Here is a 25376-nt window from a genome sequence, read left to right on the forward strand (position 1 = left end):
AGGAAAAACAGATGCCGGTAACTCGTTCCACATTCGGGCCGACTTATACAAAAACGAGTCGTTCTCATGTTCCGTTCGTGTCCCTCGAGTTTCACGAACGTACATCGAGGATCAATGATGCTAGCTCCTTAGAGGAGGCTCCTTAGCTCAGGCTCCATAAAATTACCTGTAAAACAGACTCACCATGCTCACATTTCGTCTGTTCATTAGAGATGGCAATATGTCTGTTAACAACGGATTGTCAATCAGACGGACCGCCTCTTTTGCACTGAATCAAGTAGGCTCATCAAGTATTGTGGGGCTCCAGCCTAGAAGTGGGACCCTAATTCATTTGTTGGGCGTACTTGAGATTTGTATATGGTTAGGAGCTGGTCACTATTGAATCTGTTAGCCCTGAGCAAGACTCCTCCTCGGGGCAGACGGCCCTCTGCTGGGGGGTCGACTATACCAGACAGGATTATCAAACTATTGTTAGAGGATACTTACAAATAGATCAGTCAAGCCCCTCTTGGCCGCATAGCAGATGGTGATGCAGAAGGTGATGATGAGAAAGGAGATATAGATGGCGATGGGGAAGATCATGGTCCCCGAAGTGTTGCGGATCTTGTGGATCTCGTCCGTGTAGAAGCCGGCACATATCGACAGAAGAACCTGGAAAAAAAGATGAATATTAATGAATTGCTCTTGCTGTAACAAATTTAAAACGTAATTTTAGATAAACGCAACATTCTCCTATATACCGAAGATCACACGTGAATCTACCAGTAGCATCTCTGGGGGTTCAGTATGTCCAGGAGTGATGGACGTACGAATCTATACCTCCTACTGCAAGGAGGTCCGGCTGCAGAAATCAAAAGGTCTCACTTAATCGCCCTCTCCTGATCCACCAGAAGGATCCACCGCCAAAAACGTGTAGAGTGATGTGTAGAGTGTAAAGCAGAAATGTTTGTTATTTTGTGTAGCAAATTTGAAAAAATTAAAGATGTTTAGATTCTGACAGCAGACCTTTCACCAAAGTGAACCGAGTTTCTGAAACACCTTTTCCTTTGTATTTTTAAATCACAATGAAATATAAAGAGTGTATAATGTTTCAGAAACAAAAGAAAACATAATTTATTGATAAGAATCTCGGACAAAGTGGTTTCAATTTCAGAATGAATAAAATTCGACCAGAATCAGATATGACGTCATAGTTTAATTTAGGAAGGCTTTCATTTACACGCATGACACCTTGACTGATTTATTGCGGCTAGCATCATATTTTTACAGAGGGATTCTTTGGTACCTTATCTTGGAAAAGCGTAATTCAAGCCGCATTCGGACAGGAGTAAAAAGATACGGCCGCGAGACTTTTTGACGTGGGAGTTAGAGCACGCTTACTCAACGAGTACCAGTCGCTTTTTACTTTGTAGTCAGTGATCATTTCTTTGCTGTTTACATTTTAAACAGTTAGTTATACTAGTTATTACCATGGACTTCGAACATACGAAGAGTTAATGTGACAAGATGAGCAAATTTCGTGTTTTTTTCTACTTTCAACACAATTATATCAAATCAATCAATCATTTGCATATTTGGTCTGGTATGCAGCTAACTTCTGTCTATGGTATCAATGTTTCCTAGGTAAAAAGCCGCTCAGAAAATTCTTGATTGGATTGGCCCTTAAATGATCAATCATCATCAAACATACTAATTTCAGTTGTGGGTCTGTCTGTGATTGTATCTCTGGTTCTGATCTTAGATTTGTTTTGAATTTTAAAAATTTAAAACTGATTGTATCGATAATTCAGACAAGCGATACAATATAATACTTTAACGAAAAATTCTTGTAATTTTCATTTTCAAAATTGGAACTGATGTGTCAATAATTCAGACTATTTCGTTATTTTTCATGGGTCTGCGCGCTAGTACAAAATGATCCTAGAGCTCTACATCTCAGGACCAGAATTGGCGTTCACAAGAAATGTTATCTACCAACTCTATTCCTAATAATTCTTCTTCAGTCTTTAGATCTTCTAATCCTGCTCCAATCTTGTTCTGCATAATCTATCCACCTCTTCCCATATGCTTATTAGGGAGCTGCCGTGGTCACGCGGATGTCAGCTGTCAAGGACAGATCCCGTGATAAGAAATTATAACACATGCTATGAGGGGAGGGGGAGATTATAAAAATATGACTGTATTACCATTTCCTAGTAGTGATTTTTTTCAATTTATATTTGGGTTTCAGGCTAATAGTGTTTTTCTGGAAAAAAAATTGAGTGGCTTCATAACATTAACCTTTTTTTAACAACCATCATTGTGCGTGCAAAATCTAGATGTTGAAAAATGCATCAACTCATTTTCATAATGAGGCAAATTAAATATCCCTGATATTGTAATGTATATTTTATTTATATTTTCATAGAAAATCAATTAATTTGTGGTATGACATTAAATAAAATTTTATCTACCCTGATGAAGCTTGAACCGAGCGAAACCAGTTGGTGAATAAATTTAAATAAATTGGCAGTTAAAAGCAAAGTATTTAATTTAATAATATATTTTTGAATGACTTTTGATTTATTTTAGTTTAGTCGTCCTGGGAACTAATTGGTTTCGGTTCGGCAACTGCGTTATTATTTTTTTAATAATAAAACGGTGAGTTATTTTATTTTCACACATATTTCAGACAGAGATCGTCTGCATTGTGTTTAATTTCTCATGCAAATTATGTTTTAATGAAGGGAAAAAATGATCGAACAATTATTAGAGACGTGGGATTAAGGCAGCTTAGTCACACTTCCCTCGCTAATTAAAACACCAATAAAACTAAAAAAAATTTCAAATTGGCAGAACATCGCTTTAATGGCGGAGACCTGACACATGTGAGAATATTAATCAGAATAATTAATTAATGGGTATTTTTTATCAGTAGCGTATGTAGGTACAGAGAAATTTTAAAATTTTACGATTTATCGATTGTCATATTATAAAAACAAATAATAATAATACAAAATGAACAACACCAAACGACAACAATAATAATAATAATAGTAAAAATGTTATTAATTATTAACTATCTCCCATACACTCAACCAAAGATATTAGAAGAACGAGATATGCTATGTTGGCCGCCGGACCGTAGCCGGAGTACTACCTAATTAGGGTACTTTGAACGGTATCGGGACGTGTACGCACAGAAATCTGTTCTATGTATTAGTGCGGATACCTTAGCGCAAGCGAAGGTGTGCAGTAGTATTGGTGAACAAAACCGGCGACACTCGGCAACACAATTCCACACAGTATGAACTGCTCATAGCACATCTCGTTCTTCTAATATCTTTGCACTCAACCGTCACTTGTTATGTGTTAAAATGATCTTTGAATCCCATTTGAATTTCGTAAACATGGCTTTATAAATAAAGGCCAGATTGGACAAATATTTGGATCAATAAACACATTCGCAATGCATTTTTTGTGTTCTTCTTTACTCTACGGGTAATCAGAAAGATTCGGCCGCATCTAGGAACTGAACCCTGAACCTCAGCCTTGCCTTGCTCTGCCACTGAGCTAATTCGACGATATCCCCTTCGGTCATATTTAACTCTATCATACTTCGACTAAATAATAACTACCAACATTATCTTCAATTTTCTTAACGCATTATTTTTTTGGCTGGTATCTTTATGTATGATTGTAAGATTCTTCCCGAATTAAATTCAATGTAGATAGTGTCTTGAGTAAATAAATCAAGTTTTTATTTTAATATGCGACATCTATTGACTTTTCTACAAGTCCATGAATGTTTTTTTAAATTTTATTTTTGGAATAAAATAATAACACAGTAAAACTTCAAATTGTAATATTTAATCATCAAAGACAATATTAGCGAATCTCAAACGAACATTTGAAAAGGAAAAATAAGAAAAAGATTCGGTCGCATTTCCGATGTTTTCCGATTTTTTTGTTTGAAATTTTCGTTATATTTTTCGCATATTGTCTTCAATGATTGATTAATTATCATTGATCAATACCAATTATTACTCTGTAAATTACCACTCCAATTATCACTCAATACCAATTATTACTCTGTATCAATTATTACTTTGTATCAATTATCACTTTGTATCAATTATTACTTTGTATTATTTATTACTCTGTATCAATTATTACTTCGCATCAATATAACGAAAAATGTTCAACTTTGCTACACTGTTACAAAAGTTTCAATGCACAATAAAATAGGTATATATGATTAATTAAAAAAATACCATGCAATGCTTTGTAATGTTACGTAATTTGTAATCTTATGTTAGTGCTTTACAAACCGATATTGTAATGTGTTTGGTATTATACCGAAAAAAGTAGTATATCGAATGCACTTGATACGATTATTGCAATCTGGGGTACATTGGGGAACTATATATATATATATAGTTCATAATTAACTATATATTTATATATAAGCGCCGAAGGCGAAATTTTCAGTGAATTTTCTGTGAATTTGTATGTGTCCCCTTAAAAACGCAGCTCACTTTTTGATGGTGAAGTAGAATTTAACGCAATTTAATGTATTTACGTGTTTGTTCTATGCATCAGGTATTACGTAATGTAATTAAATACGCGGCATGATGCATAGTGCATCGCGTGTGTAAATAAATCATAAACCATACTTACTATGTGGCTTAAACAAATATACATATAGGTGCCAATTATTGACCGAGCGTGGCGAAGACCTATTATTTAACTCGACCGTTTTGCATTTCGTATGTCTGTAAATTTGTTCCGTTCCCTGTTAAAGATGGTGGCCGTTTTGAGGCTTCAGTAAAGATTATTTTTTCAAATGCGAAATCGTCGTGTTTATTTGGACATTTTTTCATTATTATGTTACCTGCCTCTTCAAAAAAGTTTGAAAAAAGAATTGTCACGCTTTTTTGGTGGAATTGCTTTATTCCTTATTTAAAATTTAAAATAAACAACAAATATATGGTTTATAATTAATTAGGTAGTACCTACTTACAAATCTTAAGATTTCGGAAGAAATTTTAGTTTTGATTAATTAAATAAGAGATAATTAGAAATGTGCTTTTTTGGACGCCAGGTATACTGTTCACAGAACTAATCATTTATGTTTAACGCTTTTATTTGTGTCTAATTCTTGTAAATAAATCAGTTTGCAGATAAAATAGTTAATTAACATATAATGAAGTTATTCCATATCTTATTAGGGATTCCGCCAATGACAGGTATACATACTATTCTGAGGGTATTTGGTGAAACAAAGAACTTCAATCTATAAAGTTTGCTCATTATAGCTCTAAGCCCTGTGCAGACTTTTTGTATACGTATATCCCATTTAAAATTGCAATCAATTGTTAAGCCTAGATATACGTATTTTTAAACGAGTTCAATATTTTTACATGAGCATGGTTGTATTATAGAGTTATGGATGCAATTAAAATCATGAGAATTAATTTTAGGAGTTATGGTGATGTTATAATGAGGAGATCTGATGTGCATGAGCTTCGTTTTTTAGCATTGATTATTAAACCTACATCTTGTGACCATTTTTGACGAGTGACAAAGTCAGTTAAAGTACTAGCCATTCATAAATCCTCATGTGAAATAACTAATGCAGTGTTGTCAGCATAAACGTAATATTTTACATGAGAAAAAATAAATTTCATTGAAGTGACATATATTTTGTACAAGGTAGGGCCTAGTATTGTCCCTTGTGGTACGCCTGCGAAAACAAACTTATTTTGATAAAATGATATTATCGTGCAGCCACCAAATATATTTTAAAAAATCATTAAAAGATAATAACAAACGGTTTGAATCGGTGTGTTCGTTTGAAGTCTAAGTCAATATTAGATAATTTACAGTCAAACATAACCAGTTGCTACTGTCCGCCCCTGCTGTTTAGTATATCTAATGAGAAATGTTGTTTTTTCTCAAATATGGCTGAACAACCACTGAACACCGACTCACTTGATTTGGGAACCTGTTTTTATCAATAGCTCCATCATTTTTGAGAAACTGCTAAATACAAAGTAACCAACCGACCAAATCAACCACTGCATTCATTATACATATTTACAACATATAATTTCTTTTCGTAGTTTTACGAGTGTGAACTTTTTGAAATTGTAACTGATTTTATTTGTTAACAAATTATTGTAAGCAATAATTAATTAGTCGCTTGAAATATCCATACAAATTGGAAATATCTTCCAAGTAAAAATAAATGCCGCCGACGGGAATTGAACCCGCGCCTTCTGATGTCCGGTCAGGTGCACTGGACCACTGAGCTACGTTGGCTTATTTCCAACACTTTTAATAACACAATTACATTAATTAACAATGACTGCTTATTATATTTTCAATATGTATGGATATTTCAAGCGACTAATTATTGCTTACAATAATTTGTTATCCTTTGTGCTATGCATAAAAAACCTTGTCTTGTGAACATGATTATCATTAAAAAAAATTAAATTATTTGTGTTACAAACGGATTACAATATTTAGAGCACAGGCGTGAGGTAGGAATGCTGTCCCTGTTCTAGGGGTATTTTAATGGAAGATGCTCCGAGAAACAGCGGCTATATAATTCAAAAACTATAAAACTGCCGTCTTTATACTCGGTTCATTTTTCTTCTGTTTTTTTTTTAGAGTATGCCACCAAAGTTTAAAGCGATAGAAGTACATATATTATGGACGTGTCTTTGTGTAAGCCAAAATTTCCCATACTTCGGGTGAAATTGACAACAATTTCATTAGTCAGTCTGGAAAGTAGAAACGTATAACGTAAATTGATTTGACAATTCTAGTTATTATGTATTCAGTGGAGCAGGCATCATCGTAATGTATTTGCATGCTTTATAGGTCCCACGGTAAAATTGCCAGCATTGCGAAAACGGGTGGCGTCACTCACATAATATAACTTATTGGACATGTAAAGGCATTGTCAAACGTACTTATCCGGGAAATAATCATGCACGTTATATATTTACATAATTTTATGTCACCATGTCCGTCAATGGGCAATGGACGGTGCGTGTCTCAGATACGTAACTTCTAAGTGCTTTTACAATATCTTCTTAAGACGCTTCCGGGACAAATAACACGACACGATAACTTGCCCTAAAATCGTGTATAACCTCCGCGTGTTCAAACCTTCAATCTTCTTAGGCCCTAGGGATAAATAACACATCGGGGATTAAACCTTATCTGACCTAACCTAACCTGGACCTTGACAAGTTTAAAGGTTGGGTTTCTATGCTAGAAAATTGCGCACACGCAGAAAAGAGAGAATTGCTAATTTATTAAGAATCTCTTCAAATTATTGGTAATCCGGTTATAAATTGGATTGAATGCCCTCAACGAATGAATTAATAGGCTTCCTGATAAATTTTCAGTAAAATACGAATATCATAAAAATCGTAGTAGAGGGTTTTCCAATAAGAGGTGTTATTTTGAATAGCCCGCTATTTCGGTAGATGTTACTTTTGAAGCTGTCATTTTTTGACATTTGACAAGTAGAAACTACGCCATTTATAAAAATGGAACGATACACGCTTTAATAACGCATTGAAATTATTAAAATTCATCTTGAGTGATGAGGCCCATTGCCACCTCGGTGGCTTCGTCAACAAGCAAAATTGTCGCATCTGGGGCTCAGAAAACCTAAGAATTATTGTTGAAAGAGGTGATCACAATTGGCCACCGATATCTTGTGATTTAACACCTTGCGACTTCTTCCTTTGGGGCCACGTGAAAGAGAAGGTCTACGCCAACAGCCCAGCGTCGATTCAAGACCTCAAAGATGGAATTCGTGAGGCTATCGAGGACATAAGGCAGCCACGCAGCGATTTGGTTATGGAAAATTTCATGAAAAGGATATGGTTCTGTAGGCGTGGTCGTGGTGGTCATTTGACTTATGTTATTTTTCATTATTAACAACATACTTTTCTCTTTATAATGAAATAAACATTCGATCATTTATATTAAAAAATGGCATTTTTCTTTGAATATCAAAATAACACCTCTTATTGGAAAACCCTGTATATAATGACCAGTCATTATGTATAATAGCTATTTAATCACTATGACTGTAACATATATACATATTATAAATGTAAATTATATTTATAGAAAGTAGAGAAAAGTCGTTTTTCTATAAACAGGTCGTAAAAATATTTTCGGTCGCTTACATTGCTAACTCTGGCTAAACATTATAAGATACATCAAACTATGGAATTGTATATCTTGAACAGGCCTACAAAAAATCCGCGATGGTATATGTCTATTTCATAATGATAACCCCCAGCAACGCCAGGTAAACGTCAGCTAGTACGTGATAGGAATAGATTAAATGCATAAATTAAGTTGTTTGAGGTGATATTCTCACGAAAACGGCGCTATAAAAATAATCCAATAATTATTATAAATTTAACTGGCGGCCGGTGCGGAAATCGAACCTGTAACCTCTCTACCCAAATATTAAATTCATAGACGTAGAACGTGTTACAGAACATTTACTCTACGAAGGCCGGAAGACCATCATTTCAGAAGACGACAAAATGACAGGAAAGCAAATGTCCCCCATGTCCGATCTAAAATATTTTAAGAGTGCCTATATCCTCTCTGCCTAGGCTTTCGGGAACACTGAGTGACGGTATGAATTATAAATGTGTAATTATTACACCTAGTAATTGTTGCAACGCACGTTTTAAACAGGTAAACGGTGACGGTGCGTCTGATATCGTTGAATGAACAGCCTTGAAAGTGACAATGTAAACTGTGTTTCAACTAAGGTTTATCTTAGCAAAATACAGTAAAATAGTATCATTTGCTTTGTGTAACGTGGTAAAGGGATTTGTATCTAGAGAGTTACTTTACACAAACTGATTGGAAGGTCATATTTCTGTACTTGTTGGTTCAAATACATAAATGATTTGTGTTTTATATTGTTGAGCAGTTCTTTGATTTGTTGAGGTTGGACAAATCATTTTGTGCACTTATACACAAACTTAAATATTCACACTTATTGGGTACCTACCTAGGTAGATACTTATTTATTTTCAATTCTATGCTATACTAACTGTATAGTGTGTAATCAACAATAAATTTTCCTGCATGACCTGATTATGTAACTGGAAATTGCGTAGACAAAGCGCAAAGAAAATAGTTTTCCCTGAGTCAATACACCTAACCCAAATAATATTGATATTAATTGAAAGTGCCTTTAACGACTTCTTATCAGACAATAGTTTCATTTCATAAACGATACAAATTTTCCGATTACGGGACGTTAATAAAATGTTGGTCATATATTTTCTTTACAGGTGCCACAACTTATGTCATCTTCGTGGGCTATAAAAGGAGCAGTTTAAGTCAAATGTAGGTCATTCACTATCCGAACGTTGAAGAGAAAACAAGTGAATAATTAGCGCTAGAAAACAACCCCTTAAAATGGACACCACTGCTGACGAAGTCGCCCAAGTGGTGGCACTACTGCAATCAGGGACGCCACAACTAACTTACTCTGCTCGGTAACTAAACTTGCGACGGGTGTTCCAACGGTTTCAAGAGACCAGTGGCCTCATCCGGATGCGATTTTTGTGACGCCGAGTATATATGAGCAAGCTCCATTATCAAAATATACAAAGAAAAAAAATTCAAGAATTCTACAAGCTAATGAGAAATTGAAATCAATTTATTACACCCATTATATCACAGACATAGGAATTAATAGACGAGAAGATAATGGCGAGGGGTAAAATCAACTGTTGAAGAACGAAGGGGGTCAAGCTGACTGTGATTCGTCAATAAATCAATCTGACAGTAAATAGGCATCTCGCATTATAATATCACCATTTAGTTCTTAAAAGTAAAATCTGCTTTTGAATGAATAGACATTTTTACATGGGAGCGCAAATTACTCGCCACGTTATGAACAAATTTGCGAAGTCCAAATTCGGCAAAAAAATTCGGTTCTATTTTTACAGTCGAATATTTCGTTTAAGTATTTAGTTAAGAGGAAACCGGGTGGTATTTTTTCCATACAAACGTATTCCTCATTTCCCTCTCTGGATTTTGACACTAAAGAAAATATTTTTTTACATAATATGAATATTGACCGCAAGCGTGTCGGTACGTTTTGATTTTTTTGATAAGTTACTTTTTATAGGAGTTATAACCCTTCAAAAATTGTTAAAATTGCCTTTTTTTAACGCCATCAACAAACGTTCAGTATACAAATAAGACGATGTATTTTTTAAAAAAGCAAAACTTACAGACATAGAATGTTTATTTTAAATACATTTGGTAAAAAAAATCTTGGAAATCGGTTCAGTTTTGGGGTAGAAAAATGAGGACTACAAAACCTCGATTTTGACAATTTTATTTAGGTATTATCAGGCTGAGGTGCATGTGTCCCTTTCTCTCAGTATTCGGGGGTGTTGGGGGGCGGAGAGGGTTTTGTTGAATACGTATACAGTCAACGAAGTGATGTGACATTCTCAATAATTATATCGATACACTAGTCCACTAGTGTTGTCATGTCCCGAGTTATCGATGTTTTTTTTAAATTATTTTTCTGTTTGGTGACTTATCTTGAGTGTGCCAATACTTACCGAGCTTATTTACTAAAGTTATTGTGACAAATTCAATTTGTTTACGTCAAATAAATTAATGGAAAAAAATTGAAAAAAAAAACACCTGTTACAGACAGACCCCGAGATGATTCCGTTCCGTATTGCCGAGTTGGATATGGAACACAAAAATTAATTAAAATATTTTTTGATAACTTTTGAAGGTTGTACTCAACATAATATTATCCCTTTATAGGACACTTTTTTAAAGATACAACTACCGAACCAAAAAAAACTTTTATATTTGACTAAATCTGTACCCGAGAAGCATACGGATGCAAAATTGCAAGTCCAAAATTTGAAGAAATGAGTTTTTGATGAAGACATGAAGTAAATTATCATGTTCATTAGTGGCGGAAAGATGCAAGCCCTATCTTGAATATTTATGGTATTTTCAAAAATATATAAGGATGCAAGAACCATTACATCGTAGAAGCATAAAGATGTACATTGGACTTGCATCTTTCTGCCTCTAACATTACCACCCTTTCCATGGAAGTAAACATTCGATTGTGGACTCAAGTCCATTTTGCGTCCTTCTGCCTCTAATTTCTATGTTTTCTGTGGAACTAAACAGAACAATCCCAGTGCTCTCATCATTATTTATTGCATTCCTGCAATAAATAAAAATGAAAAAGAGTATTTCCGCGTATGAATGGATGACGAGGCTCAAGAAACAGAATGCTTCTGAAGAGACTGATGGAAACATACGTGGTGATATTATTATTGAAGACCTGACCATGTCACTTATTTATTTATTTACTTACATTTACCTTACCTCATCATTATTCTACTGAATGGACTATATAGGGATGGAAAACAGGGGGCAAATGAAGTAGCTTCTTGCCTCTTAAAGTGGATATACAGCGATATGGGGGATAATCTTGAAGAAATAACATCTTAAGTAAGTATGGTCTGACAACTGTGCAGGTCAAAATAGAAATATAACAATAGCCATATCCTACGTATGGCTGGTTTAAAAAAAAATAAAAAACCTCAAGATCATTCATCATAAATTTTTATTACGTGGTCACACTCACCTGGAAGTAGACTCTGTCCATTCAGCGATTGAAAGGGCAAAAAAAACTACCCAATTACAAATATTTTACCTCACGACAAAAAAATTAACGGGAACAATTCATCAGATATTGCAAAACTAATAATCATTACATTGTACACTCAATGAACTTAGAAAATTTCAAATATTTAAATTCCCTTTAAAATGGTTCACAATCACCTTTTGTATATCGAAAGAAGAATATGAATGGTGAGGGTTTCCTAATATCAACGATATTATGGCTACGAGCTGACGTAAATGTGTCGGGGATGCTACTGTATAAAAATGGTTTTCAGGAAACTGAATTTAAATATTATTATGTTAGAAGAAAAAGGAGAGGTGTTTTGAGTGGTGACCGGATAAATCATCAAAAAGATAATTCATCATAATTTCGCATTTTTAAAAAGTTATATAAAGTCATGAAAAGTGATGAAACAAAATCTCTATTAACTGGGTTAAGTAGGTTAGGTTTAATTTATTTTTTTCATCGTTTCTAATGACTTTATATCACTTTTTAAAGGTGTGTTGAATTGTCTATGAGTTGATTTATCATGGAACTGTTTTGAGCACCCCGGAGATATTGCCCCAGGTAAATACAAATGCAATCGCATTAAATACACCAAATTTTGGTGATCTACAAAAGATGTTAGAGTGGGTACCAGAGCCACTGCACTTTTTTTACACTTATTTTTTTAAAAATTTTTTTCTCTGTCAGATGACGAAGATATGGAAAATAGATATTTATATTTACCGGTTATATAGTTATTATTTTACTTCCAAATGAAGTTTTCAGCATTGATCTATTTTATTTATATTTATATTTACCAATAAATATCTATTTTATTTATATTTATAGGTAAATATAAATATAAATAATATAGATATTTATATTTACCTGTAATATGGTTATTATTTTACTTCCAAATGAAGTTTTCAACATTGATCCTTTTATAATATCCCATGAGTCATACCAAAATATTCAATATCATTTTGAAGCAGAAGGACTCAAGTCCACAATGCTTTTTTTAAAACATTTTTTTTAGGCTTTGCATATAAAATATTTAATTTTATTTTCTCATTTTCAACACAAAATTAATTGATTCAATAGGATAAAAAATAAAAATCAATTATCATGAATATCCGCAGAAGTTATGAGACCAAACTTACAGAAAAAAAAATATTTTGGCTCTCCTGAACATTTAGCTTTTTGGACTTGCATCCGTATGCTTCTCGGGTACAGAAATATATTGTTCTAGATTTTTTTTCAAAAAAATTATATTTTACAAGAAAATGTGTGATGGTAAGTACATACACCACTGATCGTTTGATGGAATGCTGGTACAGCGTATGTTCAGTGGTACATGCATCTACCACATGTTGTTGAATCGATTATGTTATTATAATATCATATTGTACAAATGAATATTGAAATCTATGTATAAGAGGCACCATCTGATAGTATTATTGTCCCAGCGTCTGGACGGTGTAGGCTCTCTGATTGGTCAAATTTAAATTGTCTGTTTCGGGTAACTTGAATATTAGGACACGATTCCATACTAAAATAGGATCGCCTCATAATAATACGAGATTTCTTCATAAGCATCGTTTCTGCTCATATAATTTTTGGATAATATCGAGGAAAATATGTTTTAGAAAGTTCATAATCCATTGGATTAATTACATTACAATGAAAATTCTCCACAGTTACGTGATTATGTTTGACGTTTATAAAAATTCACGCGTTTCTTCAAGATGGCCGACAGAGCGCACCTCTGGCGGTTTAAAAACGAACCAAATGCCTGGCGCGAATATTTAAATATGCAGCTAACAATACTTGACTACTTACCATTAACAAGCGTTTTATAAGAAGATTTCTTCTGGAAGCTTATCACTTTGTAATGGCATTTATCATTATTTTTTTATATTTTTTTTTTCTTATTAATTATATCTGATTTTATATTGGCATGTTTTCTAATTTAAAAATTATTTAATTGCGATGCTTTATATCCTGAGTGAAGTATTTTAAGACCTGAATTTTTATCGAAAGTGTGATCATTATTTAAAAGATTATTTGCAAACTCAGATTCACTATTTCCATTCATAGCCCTGCGATATTCTTTAGTTCTGACTTCAAAGTTTCTATTGGTTCTACCTTTGTAAAAGAAATAACAATCATCTCAATTGAGTTTTTAAACTCCTGTTTTTTTTGTTTGAATTTTGCTATCATTATTATTAAGAATATATTTTTTCATTGTTATTAGTGTAAAACGCCAGTTGAATGGTACCAGGATTGTTTATATATATAATTTTAGAAGTATCGTTATCCACAAACAGAATTCTACGCCATTGTTTATTTCTATCTTTAGAAAGACCGTTTGAAGAGAATGTGTTAAATTTTTTTATTTAGTATTTCAACTATCAATTTATTAGAATAACCGTTATTAAATGCTATTTGTCTTATGAATATATTGTTTTATGGTTATATGCTATTTGTTTTTTTCAGGTCTTAAAATACTTCACTATAAATAATTTTGAAATTTTAGAAATGAGGAAACATATTTTTTTTTTTTGGTTTTTGTTATGTAATTATGTACATTTCAGTAATAATATGAACTAAACATGTCAATTTGTCTGTCCTAGAACGGGAAACTTTCCTAGTTGGACAGGCAAAGCATCCAATATGTAATATGTACTTTCTTTTGATAAATAAATAAATAAATAAATAAAAAAAAATAAAAAAATATTAATATAAAAGCAGATATAATTAACAAGAATTTTTTTATAAACTCTCTTTTAAATATTTTCCCACTCAACTGGTCTTTCCCGTCTAACGATATTGTAATTCCTAATTATTATAAACCCAGCCTACTCTTACCCCTCCCCCCTCCTTCCACTTCTTCTTTCCCAATTGCAATCTATATTTAATTTTTGACTTCGGTGTATACACAATAAAATGTAAACATTATATTTATTTATTTATTGGACAATTCGCATAGCGCCGCTTTTGTGAGATATCACCTCAGGGGCGCTATATTGTAATAATCTACCTTTATATATAGATTTTTACTCTCCTGATGAAGGTGTATATATAATCTAGCTTTAAACTTTATTAGATACAGTAACAGTTGTAGGTAAAGAATTACCACCAGTTGGAGTAAAATTAACACCTTTTAATTAAACCGACTGCTAATTTCATCGCACAATTACCCTCCTTTTATTCATAAACACGGTTACAATTAATAAATATGTAATAATCTATTATTTAAGTCAACTTTGTTAAAACTATCTTTAATTGTGACAAACTAAACGATATTGATTCAACTTATAGACATTGACGGTTGTAACACATATTTAAGCACTGCAAGTCTCCTATGAGCTAATTATATTAGGTACGATAACAGTTAATATCAGTTGTAGACATGTAGTCAATAATAGTGTTTCATTTGAAATAATCCATCACAAATACGTAAAATTTCATTTATTCAAACAACTGTCATTCTTATTTTGCGTAAATTTAGAATGTTATTATTAATTAACTCCTTCCTGTTCCGTGTTTTAACAATATATATACTCACCCTCTCTCTGTGAATGTTCTAATATATATCTATTAAATATAACTGTTGTTAATATCACTTAAAATGGGCAAAGCCCAAGCAAGAGCCGCCCGCAGGGCCTAGCAGAAAAAAACCCGCGGAGCGGGTTTTTAACTGCTAGTATTGTTTATTGTGCTACATATTAGGTACATACACACAACTAGTTTAATTTTTATTTAACTTTTTTAATACGTTATATTATTACAGAAAAATGCACTTTTGGGAATACCTCCTACATCACTTGACATTTTCAATCTTCTTCAATGATCTAATATTTTTTGTTTTTAAACGCTTTATTGTAAAAAAAAAATACTGTTTAACATCTACACAATGAAATTAAAACAATTTATGGTCCAGACCTTTCCCTCGCCGGTAAATTTCTTGGTATGCGACCGTCAATTATTTCTGGTAAAAGGCATTGGTGGTAGAAATTTTCTAACACTGGAACGATTTTTTGCCAGATTTCATCGTCCCTCTCAATTTTTTCATACAGCAAACCTTTTGGACTCCACACAACAAAATAACAATAATTACGACGAGTAATATGTAACTGGCTTTGTACTTGGTAGAAGTAATTATGATTCCGTTTTAATGTTAAAAAATGGTCTTCCAATTTACAGTAATCAATTATCTTTTGTGCAATTCCCTCTTCTGGTGACATATTTGCCATACTATAAGGGCATTTAATTTCAATTATAGAATCCTCACCGATAAGGCCATCCGGACTTGCCGCTAAAAAGTTTTTGGTTTTATCGATAAATGGCCCACAAGCGGATACCTGCAAACTTGTTTTTTTTTTTTAATTGTTCTATTGCTAGGCTTTCATTTTCTTTTCCATAATTTGTGGCCATAGTTCCTTTGAATTGTGAGTACAGTAAAGAGTTTAATACTCCCGTAACTGAAGTTTTTTGCCGGAGTTTATATATTTTTCCAAAGTTAGACGCCGTTATCCGCTTACGTCTTTCAATTGCCCACAGATTGTTATTGCTTTGGCCTACCGTATTCCGTTCGAGTTCTTCCTTATTCGTTGAAGATTATTCTTTGAGAAATTCCTCTTTTTTTTTTCAAATATTTCAGGTGGCATATCTGGTTCTAATTCCAATTGACCATAATTTTCATCGGGCCCTGTAACTTTTTTTCTTTTTTCTGTCGTATTTTCATTATACTTTAGTTTTTTTTTCGACACCTTTGTGTATTCTCCTTCGAACGTCGTTTTCTCTCTATAAAGTGCTTCGTGTATTTGCCGGGACTGTGGCCTTGGATTTTCTTTTGTATTCTTGAATGGGTTGCCAATTCACTATTCCACGAAGCTACTGCTCCAAAACATCTTGCTTGGTATGATCCTCTTGTAGTAAAATTTACCCTTTTTCCACCTATAAATTTTTCGATAACGTTTTTGAATTGCTCCACAGTGTTATTTGTCACGTCAATAATAAGACTTTCTGCATTTGCTATTAGAGACAATAAGAATTGTTGGATATCAGTCCATATTCCACAATCTCGAAGATCGCTTACTAAATTTGGATCATCAGTATACTTCTCCGGCTTGCAATAGTACGATGCACAATTTTTATGATCACCATTAATTGGACTAGTATTACAAAACCCTGTAAGCTGATAGCTGATTTGGCCGTAACTAAGTCGCCGCGTGTATCATTATTTCTCCAGACAATTATTTTATATTATATTTAATTAATATTCTTTTTAATGAATATTATTTTTAATATTGTGAAACAAAATAAATTAATTAAAATCAATTTACTTGCGCACGCCGTGATTTGAATCCGAGACCTCCGGACTCGAAGTCGAGAGCCTTATGGTGCTGCCACACGCAAAGCTCACATCAACAGATAATATAAAGCACAATAGCGCTCGCCATACAATCCCATACAGACCCGACACACGTAAAAAGATAACGCGCTATATGTGTGGTTCTGAACTTCGCTAACCGAATTTATTTTACGTAACCGCTCCCGACGCGATATTTGAAAAGTTATGCGTCCCCCTCTCCACCGTAAAAAGGAGAGGGGGTCATTTTAATTACGGAGCTACCAACTAAGTTCCGTGTTCCCTTTGACAGCCATGACATAAGCAGCCTAATAATGCATTTCTTATTTATTATGTTAGCTCATATCGTCTCATGTGTGCTAGTACATTTAGAAACATAAAAAAAAACTTTATTTGGCAAACATACTTAACATATATATTTAAAATATAAATATAATCAATATTTGAATTTGAAGTAAACAAATTTTCGCCCTTTCAAAGTTAATCATATTTTTAATCTCAGTATGTTTATATGGTAATATCATTCGGTTTTTTGATAAAAGTTGGACGGCTTGGACGAAAGTTTATTTTACAATAATTTATTATATGTCGCTTTCGTCGATCGGCGTGCGAACTGCGAATTTCCTGATTCGACGGAGAGGTTATGTCAGGTTATGTGAAAATGCGCTATTTACGCGCAGATTGTTTAAAATCTAAAAAGTTTATAAATAGCATTTATAATTATATAGTTGGCGGCATCATCATCTGAGGATGAGCTGTCCAACAGATCCAGCAATAGGCGACAAGTATCATCCATTTCGAAAACGTGCTCAAGCTGTCAGTAAGTAAAGTTGTCACTTTGACAGATGAAATTATGTTCCTCGGCCGCTCTCGAATTCAACTGACCCCCTCTCCTACCATAGGAAGAAATATTTGATCGTCGTGTGTCGGTAGAAAAGATGATGCGCTGTACATTAACTTTTGATGTGAGCTTTGCGTGTGGCAGCAGCCTTACCCCTCAACCACGGAGGCAAAATAAATGTATCTACGTACATATTTGTAGCAAGTAATAATAATAATAAAGTTAAGTACAAAACAATATTAAATAATGTAGACCTCGCTATTTTATTACGAATATGTACCTAGGCACCTACTTAATTTTTGGAATAAATGAATAACAGTAAATGAAATTATAAGAACTGATCGCGATAATATGACGCAAAGTCGCTATCGGGCGCGGCGCGACGATTCGTGCTTGCACCTGCAGCCACGCACACACACGCATTGGGGTTCACCAATACACCGATAGCGCTTTTGCTGTCCCCGCTGAGATGAACGAAATAGAAATAATTTTTACAAATACCTATCGTTAAAATTTCTCGGCGCTCCTGCGCGCCCTTAAGACACTTTTATAAATGTTCATAATTTACTTCCCAGCAACCAACCAGCTTTGTGTTTCGCGTCCAGACGTTTCTCGATGTGATAGTATATGTTTCTAAAACTGATCTATATTATACGATGTGAATATGCTTAAAATAAAGTAAAACAATGCTTATATATGGAATGTAATACGACAATTGGGTTTATTCTCTTTTTCACATCTATTTTTACAAGTTTTCATAGCACAAGTCAACATTCTGCCGTGTTATTTCGTAAAATGAACCGATGATGCCTCGACCATAGTTCGCACAAGAATGATGACGTCACGTTTTCAAATTTCACTTGAGGCCATACGCGAGCACAGCCGGCTCCAATGGAACCGGTATGGGGAGTGGGGATAATACGCTTTTAATCACTTAGGGCAGGTCTACTAATATTCATATGTCTATGCATTATATCATATTTACCACCTTCTGAATTGAGCTGTATTATAAAGCAATCAGAACAAATAAATGATATTAAACAAATTAAAAAAAAGCTTACCTTAAAAACTATTGTATATTTTGCAAAACATATTTATATAATATATAACCAAAGTAAGAAACGTGGAACCCTTATCAGGCATAAGAGTTCCTCTTTTCCGATAAGGTATACATGACCAACAATGACGTTCAAATATAAAATACTGCATTTGAGTTACGTTTTATTTTGTAGATGGGCGATTAACTATTATCCCAGTGTTAATGGAAAGTAGCGAAAGGAATTTTTAGACACGATCGCTCCGTGATATAAGGGGGACCCTAGAGACCCCCTTCGCGTTATACATGATTTCAGATGCAAAAAGGTTAAACCTTTTTTCTTTTTCTTTACTTTCAGTTGTTAGTCCCGATTAGTATGCTGTGTGAACTTTTCGCTCATGTCCATAAACGGGATAATCTGCCAACGTGTTAAGACGGGCATTACTTCGTCGGTAACTTCTGACAGATATTATGTGATAGTGTGAAATTGAGGTGCAAACAATGTGTTTGGCGTGTATTTTTAATCTCTCTATTTGAGCTCGCTCAACACTAAGATTAACATTGAGGCCACGGCATCTTTGTAAAAGGAAAATGATGGAAAGTAAAAGATTAAAAAATGTGTTTTCTTCTGTTAAAATAAATATATTACCAGTATTTAGGTACTACCCGGCTTCGCCCCAGTATCATAATCTTAATTCAGTGAATAATCTTACTTTTTGACACTTAAAGGGGTATTTCAAAACCCCCATATGAAGTAATTGGAGTTGATTGTTCAAAACAGTTTCGTTGACCTAGAAATTCCAGACGGAAAAATGTGTATTTTATGTCGCAAGGTTTTCGTCCAAGAGTTTTTGCTGCTTTGTGTATAACGTGTCTCTTTGAGTCGAAGGGTAAGGCTCTCTACTAGTAATCCGGAGGTTGCGGGTTCAAATCCCGGCTGTCCCTGATCCATATTATACGATGTGAATATGCTTAAAATAAAGTAAAACAATGCTTATATATGGAATGTAATACGACAATTGGGTTTATTCTCTTTTTCACATCTATTTTTACAAGTTTTCATAGCACAAGTCAACATTCTGCCGTGTTATTTCGTAAAATGAACCGATGATGCCTCGACCATAGTTCGCACAAGAATGATGACGTCACGTTTTCAAATTTCACTTGAGGCCATACGCGAGCACAGCCGGCTCCAATGGAACCGGTATGGGGAGTGGGGATAATACGCTTTTAATCACTTAGGGCAGGTCTACTAATATTCATATGTCTATGCATTATATCATATTTACCACCTTCTGAATTGAGCTGTATTATAAAGCAATCAGAACAAATAAATGATATTAAACAAATTAAAAAAAAGCTTACCTTAAAAACTATTGTATATTTTGCAAAACATATTTATATAATATATAACCAAAGTAAGAAACGTGGAACCCTTATCAGGCATAAGAGTTCCTCTTTTCCGATAAGGTATACATGACCAACAATGACGTTCAAATATAAAATACTGCATTTGAGTTACGTTTTATTTTGTAGATGGGCGATTAACTATTATCCCAGTGTTAATGGAAAGTAGCGAAAGGAATTTTTAGACACGATCGCTCCGTGATATAAGGGGGACCCTAGAGACCCCCTTCGCGTTATACATGATTTCAGATGCAAAAAGGTTAAACCTTTTTTCTTTTTCTTTACTTTCAGTTGTTAGTCCCGATTAGTATGCTGTGTGAACTTTTCGCTCATGTCCATAAACGGGATAATCTGCCAACGTGTTAAGACGGGCATTACTTCGTCGGTAACTTCTGACAGATATTATGTGATAGTGTGAAATTGAGGTGCAAACAATGTGTTTGGCGTGTATTTTTAATCTCTCTATTTGAGCTCGCTCAACACTAAGATTAACATTGAGGCCACGGCATCTTTGTAAAAGGAAAATGATGGAAAGTAAAAGATTAAAAAATGTGTTTTCTTCTGTTAAAATAAATATATTACCAGTATTTAGGTACTACCCGGCTTCGCCCCAGTATCATAATCTTAATTCAGTGAATAATCTTACTTTTTGACACTTAAAGGGGTATTTCAAAACCCCCATATGAAGTAATTGGAGTTGATTGTTCAAAACAGTTTCGTTGACCTAGAAATTCCAGACGGAAAAATGTGTATTTTATGTCGCAAGGTTTTCGTCCAAGAGTTTTTGCTGCTTTGTGTATAACGTGTCTCTTTGAGTCGAAGGGTAAGGCTCTCTACTAGTAATCCGGAGGTTGCGGGTTCAAATCCCGGCGTGCGTAAGTAAATTTTATTTGATGAATTTATTATTATTTCACAATACATTAATTTGAAATAATTTATAGTATATTTGCGACACTTTCCAGAGTGAAGATACTCTCAATATTGCAGACCACCATTCAGAATTAAAACGTTGCTTTAAATGGCTTTAGCCGTGTTTGGTGGCCAGATCGGTACTTTGCCATCTTCTTTTTCTCCATCTCATTTCTCTCCTCACTGTCTTCAGCCTCACAACATACCCCAATTGAGGATGCCATAGTCTCACTGGCTCCAGACAATTGGTAGCAGTTGGGACTAGTGCGGTATACATATAAAAAACACTCTTTTTAGAGGCAAATAAAGCATTACATCGCGTCGAAGCGATACGATTTACATTGTTACCTTTTGGTTTAAAGACTTTTTAGGATGGACTTTACTCCTTGTGCAAAAAAGTTTCAGCACATTTCAAAACTATATTAGGTATATGTATATTTTTTAAAAGACGACGGGCAATCTGAAATTCTGAATAACCTGACAAAATTAAAATTTATCCTACTACCATCAACATAAGCCAAAAAATTGCTTCTGCAATGAGAACTTGGCTACATGGAGAAAGATCATGGAGTAGTGTGATCATTTATTAAAAATCTCATCAAATTATTGGTAATATGGTTAAAAACGAAAATTTTTCAGTATTTTCTTAATGTATCGAAATATATACAGGGTGTATCGGCACGTACCCGACAAACTTTAACCAGCCATTCCTTAGCACATTTGGAGTAAATAATGTTATGGGCACTTTGCTGTCCGGTAACATTTTTTTTTATAAAAAAATATCATTCATATTTTCACCACATGTCACCAATGTTTTATCCTTTGTCAAAGTTTGAAAACCCATCTGGCAATATTTTATTCGAGTTTCGTTGAATAATGTACGAACGTACCTACATTGGCGCGCTTTTACAATCACAACGAAATGGGATGGCACCATTCGTCTCATTTTTAACTATTATTATTTAGTGTGTATGAAAGAGCGAGGACGCTTTTTGACACACTTGCAAATAACAGCTGTTTAACACGACAAACAATGCCAATGACAGTGACGGAGTGTGGATTTTTTAATAATTTTTTGTTTTAAAGTGAAAAAAATGTTACCGGACAGCAAAGTGCCCATAACATTTTTGACTCAAAATGTGCTAAGGAATAGCTGGTTAAAGTTTGTCGGGTACGTGCCGATACACCCTGTATATGCACCTGCATTTGCCTTCAAAATATATAATGACGAAACGCGAGACTATTACCATTTTTATGAACACGTTTTTCGACATCGTGATAATGAGTTGGTATTTTAATAAAAGTTTATCGATTGAAACCTATCGATTCATGTTAAGTGGCTGCAATCCCGTTTTTAACCAGATTACGAATAATTTGTAGTTCTTTATGTTCTTCATGTAGTATGTTCTTCATAACTTACCAATTCTTATTTTTCTCCGTGTAGCAGCGGTTTGAACCCGCGACGCCTGCGTGGAAACCCAACGCGTTTGCCCGCTCTGCTACAAACCAGTCGATATAATAATATAATGCTAATATTCAGAATAAAATAATAATGCCATCAATAAATCGTGATATGAAATGGGTTGATCACCCAATTTAATGAAATATCAATACATTTCGAACAAATAAAACAACAGATTACTTCATCATGCTGAAATATTACAATAATAATGATGACGAAAGCTTTTATTATAAATTATTGTACTGGCCGTGTTTGTGTGGCATTTCGTCCAGTCTACGATAAGCACTGGGCACGATTATAAATATCTTAAAATAACAGTAATATGATAAATTTATTGTTTGAGGTCTCAAGTTGTGTGCAGAGCTCTGCGGTCAAGTGCGACTTGTTTTTGTGTTATCCGATACTGAATGTGTATTTCTCAGTTGAACTGTGCCTAATAATGTAATCAATTTAATATTATTTAGGTTAAAAATGTTGACGAATGAGGAAGAAATAAAAGAGAGATGGATGAAATGTTTTGAGGAAGTATTCGAAAATGAACCGAGTGACAGTGATTCCAGCGGCGAATGAATGATGATGGGGTGAATGTTAATGAAGTCAGCATGGATGAGATAAAAAAATATCGATAAAATTTGTGAATAATGGTAAGGCTGTCGGTTTCGACAATATTATTGCTGAATACTTTAAAGGAGATAGCCGTATAATTATCACATGGTTCTACAAACTTGTTAACCAGGGTTTAAAGGAGGGTTACACTCCATTAGATTGGAGAAGGGCTGTTATCATGCCGCTATACAAAGGTAAAGGATCACGTATGGAATGTGGGAATCATAGGACTATTAGCCTGCTAAGTTCAGTTGGCAACCTGAATGGTAGAATTTTGATTGAAAGGGTAAGAAAGGAAACAAGGTATAAAATATGGGATGTGCAAGGTGCTTTTATGAGTGGAAGATGGTGCATGGACCAGATCTTCTCTTTGTTTATGCTCACTGAGAAGTTTCTGGCAAAAAGCCAGAAATTTATCTGTGCCTTTGTAGATCTACAAAAAGCATATGACCGAGTCAACAGGAAAAAGTTATAAAAGGTGTTGTCCTAGTATGAAGTGAATACGAATCTCATACAGGCAATTGCGTCTCTGTCTGAGGGAAGTGTTACATGTATAAGGGTGAACGTGGTGGTTTGATATCACAAAATATGTTAAACAATGCTGATATCACCTTGGTAATTGTAGGCAAGAATTGAAAGATGTGCGGATTTGAGTAGTCTGCAAGTATGTATGCTGATGATGCAGTGCTGCTTGCTAACAGTGTGGAAGATCTACAGTCTCTCTTGTCTAGGATGAACGAAATATGTATGAATAATGAGTTAATGATGAATGTAAGTCTATCGACATGGTGTTTGAAAGAGAGAATACGAAAACAGTGTGCAATATAGTCTTGAATGATGAATACTTGGAGCAGGTGGATGAGTTTATGTATTTAAGAAGTATGATTCCGAGATATGGGAAGGTTGACAGATATTAAAAGAAGGGTAAATTCAAGAAAAAAAGAGTAACTCCATTAATGGAGGACTGGACGCAGTTGTCGTTTACAAAAAATGTCGAAAGAAGCGAAGCTAGCTGTCCACAATGGAGTTATGGTACCTACCCTTTTGTATGGCAATGAGGCATGCAACTGGCAGATGAAGGATGAAAGTAGACTGAATGCTGTAAAAATGAGATCCCTGAGGCGTATGTGTGGTAAAACCAATGTATGATCGTGTGAGAAATGTTGAGATCCCCAAAGAATGCAAGGCTTATCTTAGCATAAGTAAGATTAAGAAAGGGACGCTTACATGGTTTGGGCATGTAGAGCGAATGAACGAATAAAGGAGTGTAAGGAGAAAAATATGACGCAAATGTGAATGGTAACAGAAGTCGGGGACACCCGAGGAAGACATTGCATGATCGAGTGAATCAGATACTTGAGTCTGGTTGAGATGTATGAGACGATGTATGAATGTGAATGAGGTAAGGAGTGTGTGCCAAGACCGAGTTGCTTGGCGGTCTGTCCTCGCTGTCTACCCCTGCGGGAAACGGTTTGGTGCTTAGTTAGTTAGTTAGATTTATATCCTTTTGTGAAACCCAATTAGAATCCAATTGTAAAATTAAAATATTCACCCAACATTTCCCAACTTAGTAAACTAGCAGAGAAAGTGAATGCTGTAGAAATAAGATCACTGAGACGTATTTGTGGGAAAACCATGTTAGAATGTGTTATAAATGATGAGATCCAGAAAGAATGCAAGGCTGAATACATCGTAGTGAACAAGCTAAAGAAACGCCGTCCGTTTGGCAGATTCCCCTACCACGAACAGATTGCAATCTTTACAGCGAAGTCTTCAGTTGGGAATGCTCTCCTTGTTCATTGGAAGATGCTCTGAGGAACTAGCATCAATGATCCCTTCGGCACCGGCGCATAGTCGGGAAACACACCAAACGCGCGCCCAACATTTGTCACATGAGAACAGGTTGTTTATTCGACTCGTTTTTGAGTTTAAAAGCTCGGCTGTGGAACGATTCGCTGGCCTTCGTGTTTCCTCCCTCCTACAAGACCCATGTTCACTCCTTCCTCTCATCGCAAAGACCCTATACGCAGCATACAC

At 34.5% G+C, this 25376-nt stretch overlaps 2 protein-coding genes across 2 annotated transcripts in view; one reads left to right on the forward strand and one right to left on the reverse strand.

The window, feature by feature from the left end:
* The window catches only part of Adsl (adenylosuccinate lyase), a 136846-nt gene that overhangs the window by 17811 nt on the left and 93659 nt on the right, over positions 1–25376 (forward strand). The window lies entirely within an intron of this gene.
* LOC149419106 (uncharacterized) overlaps positions 1–25376 on the reverse strand; it is a 35211-nt gene that overhangs the window by 7964 nt on the left and 1871 nt on the right. Inside the window, exon 2 of the mRNA XM_089637682.1 lies at positions 487–651. Coding sequence (XP_089493808.1) covers positions 487–651 — 165 coding nt within the window. The remainder of the gene's footprint in view (positions 1–486; positions 652–25376) is intronic.

This window comes from Hesperophylax consimilis, chromosome 12, assembly GCF_061612785.1.
Source record: "Hesperophylax consimilis isolate HC1 chromosome 12, BYU_Hcon_1.0, whole genome shotgun sequence".
NCBI classification, from domain to species: domain Eukaryota; kingdom Metazoa; phylum Arthropoda; class Insecta; order Trichoptera; family Limnephilidae; genus Hesperophylax; species Hesperophylax consimilis.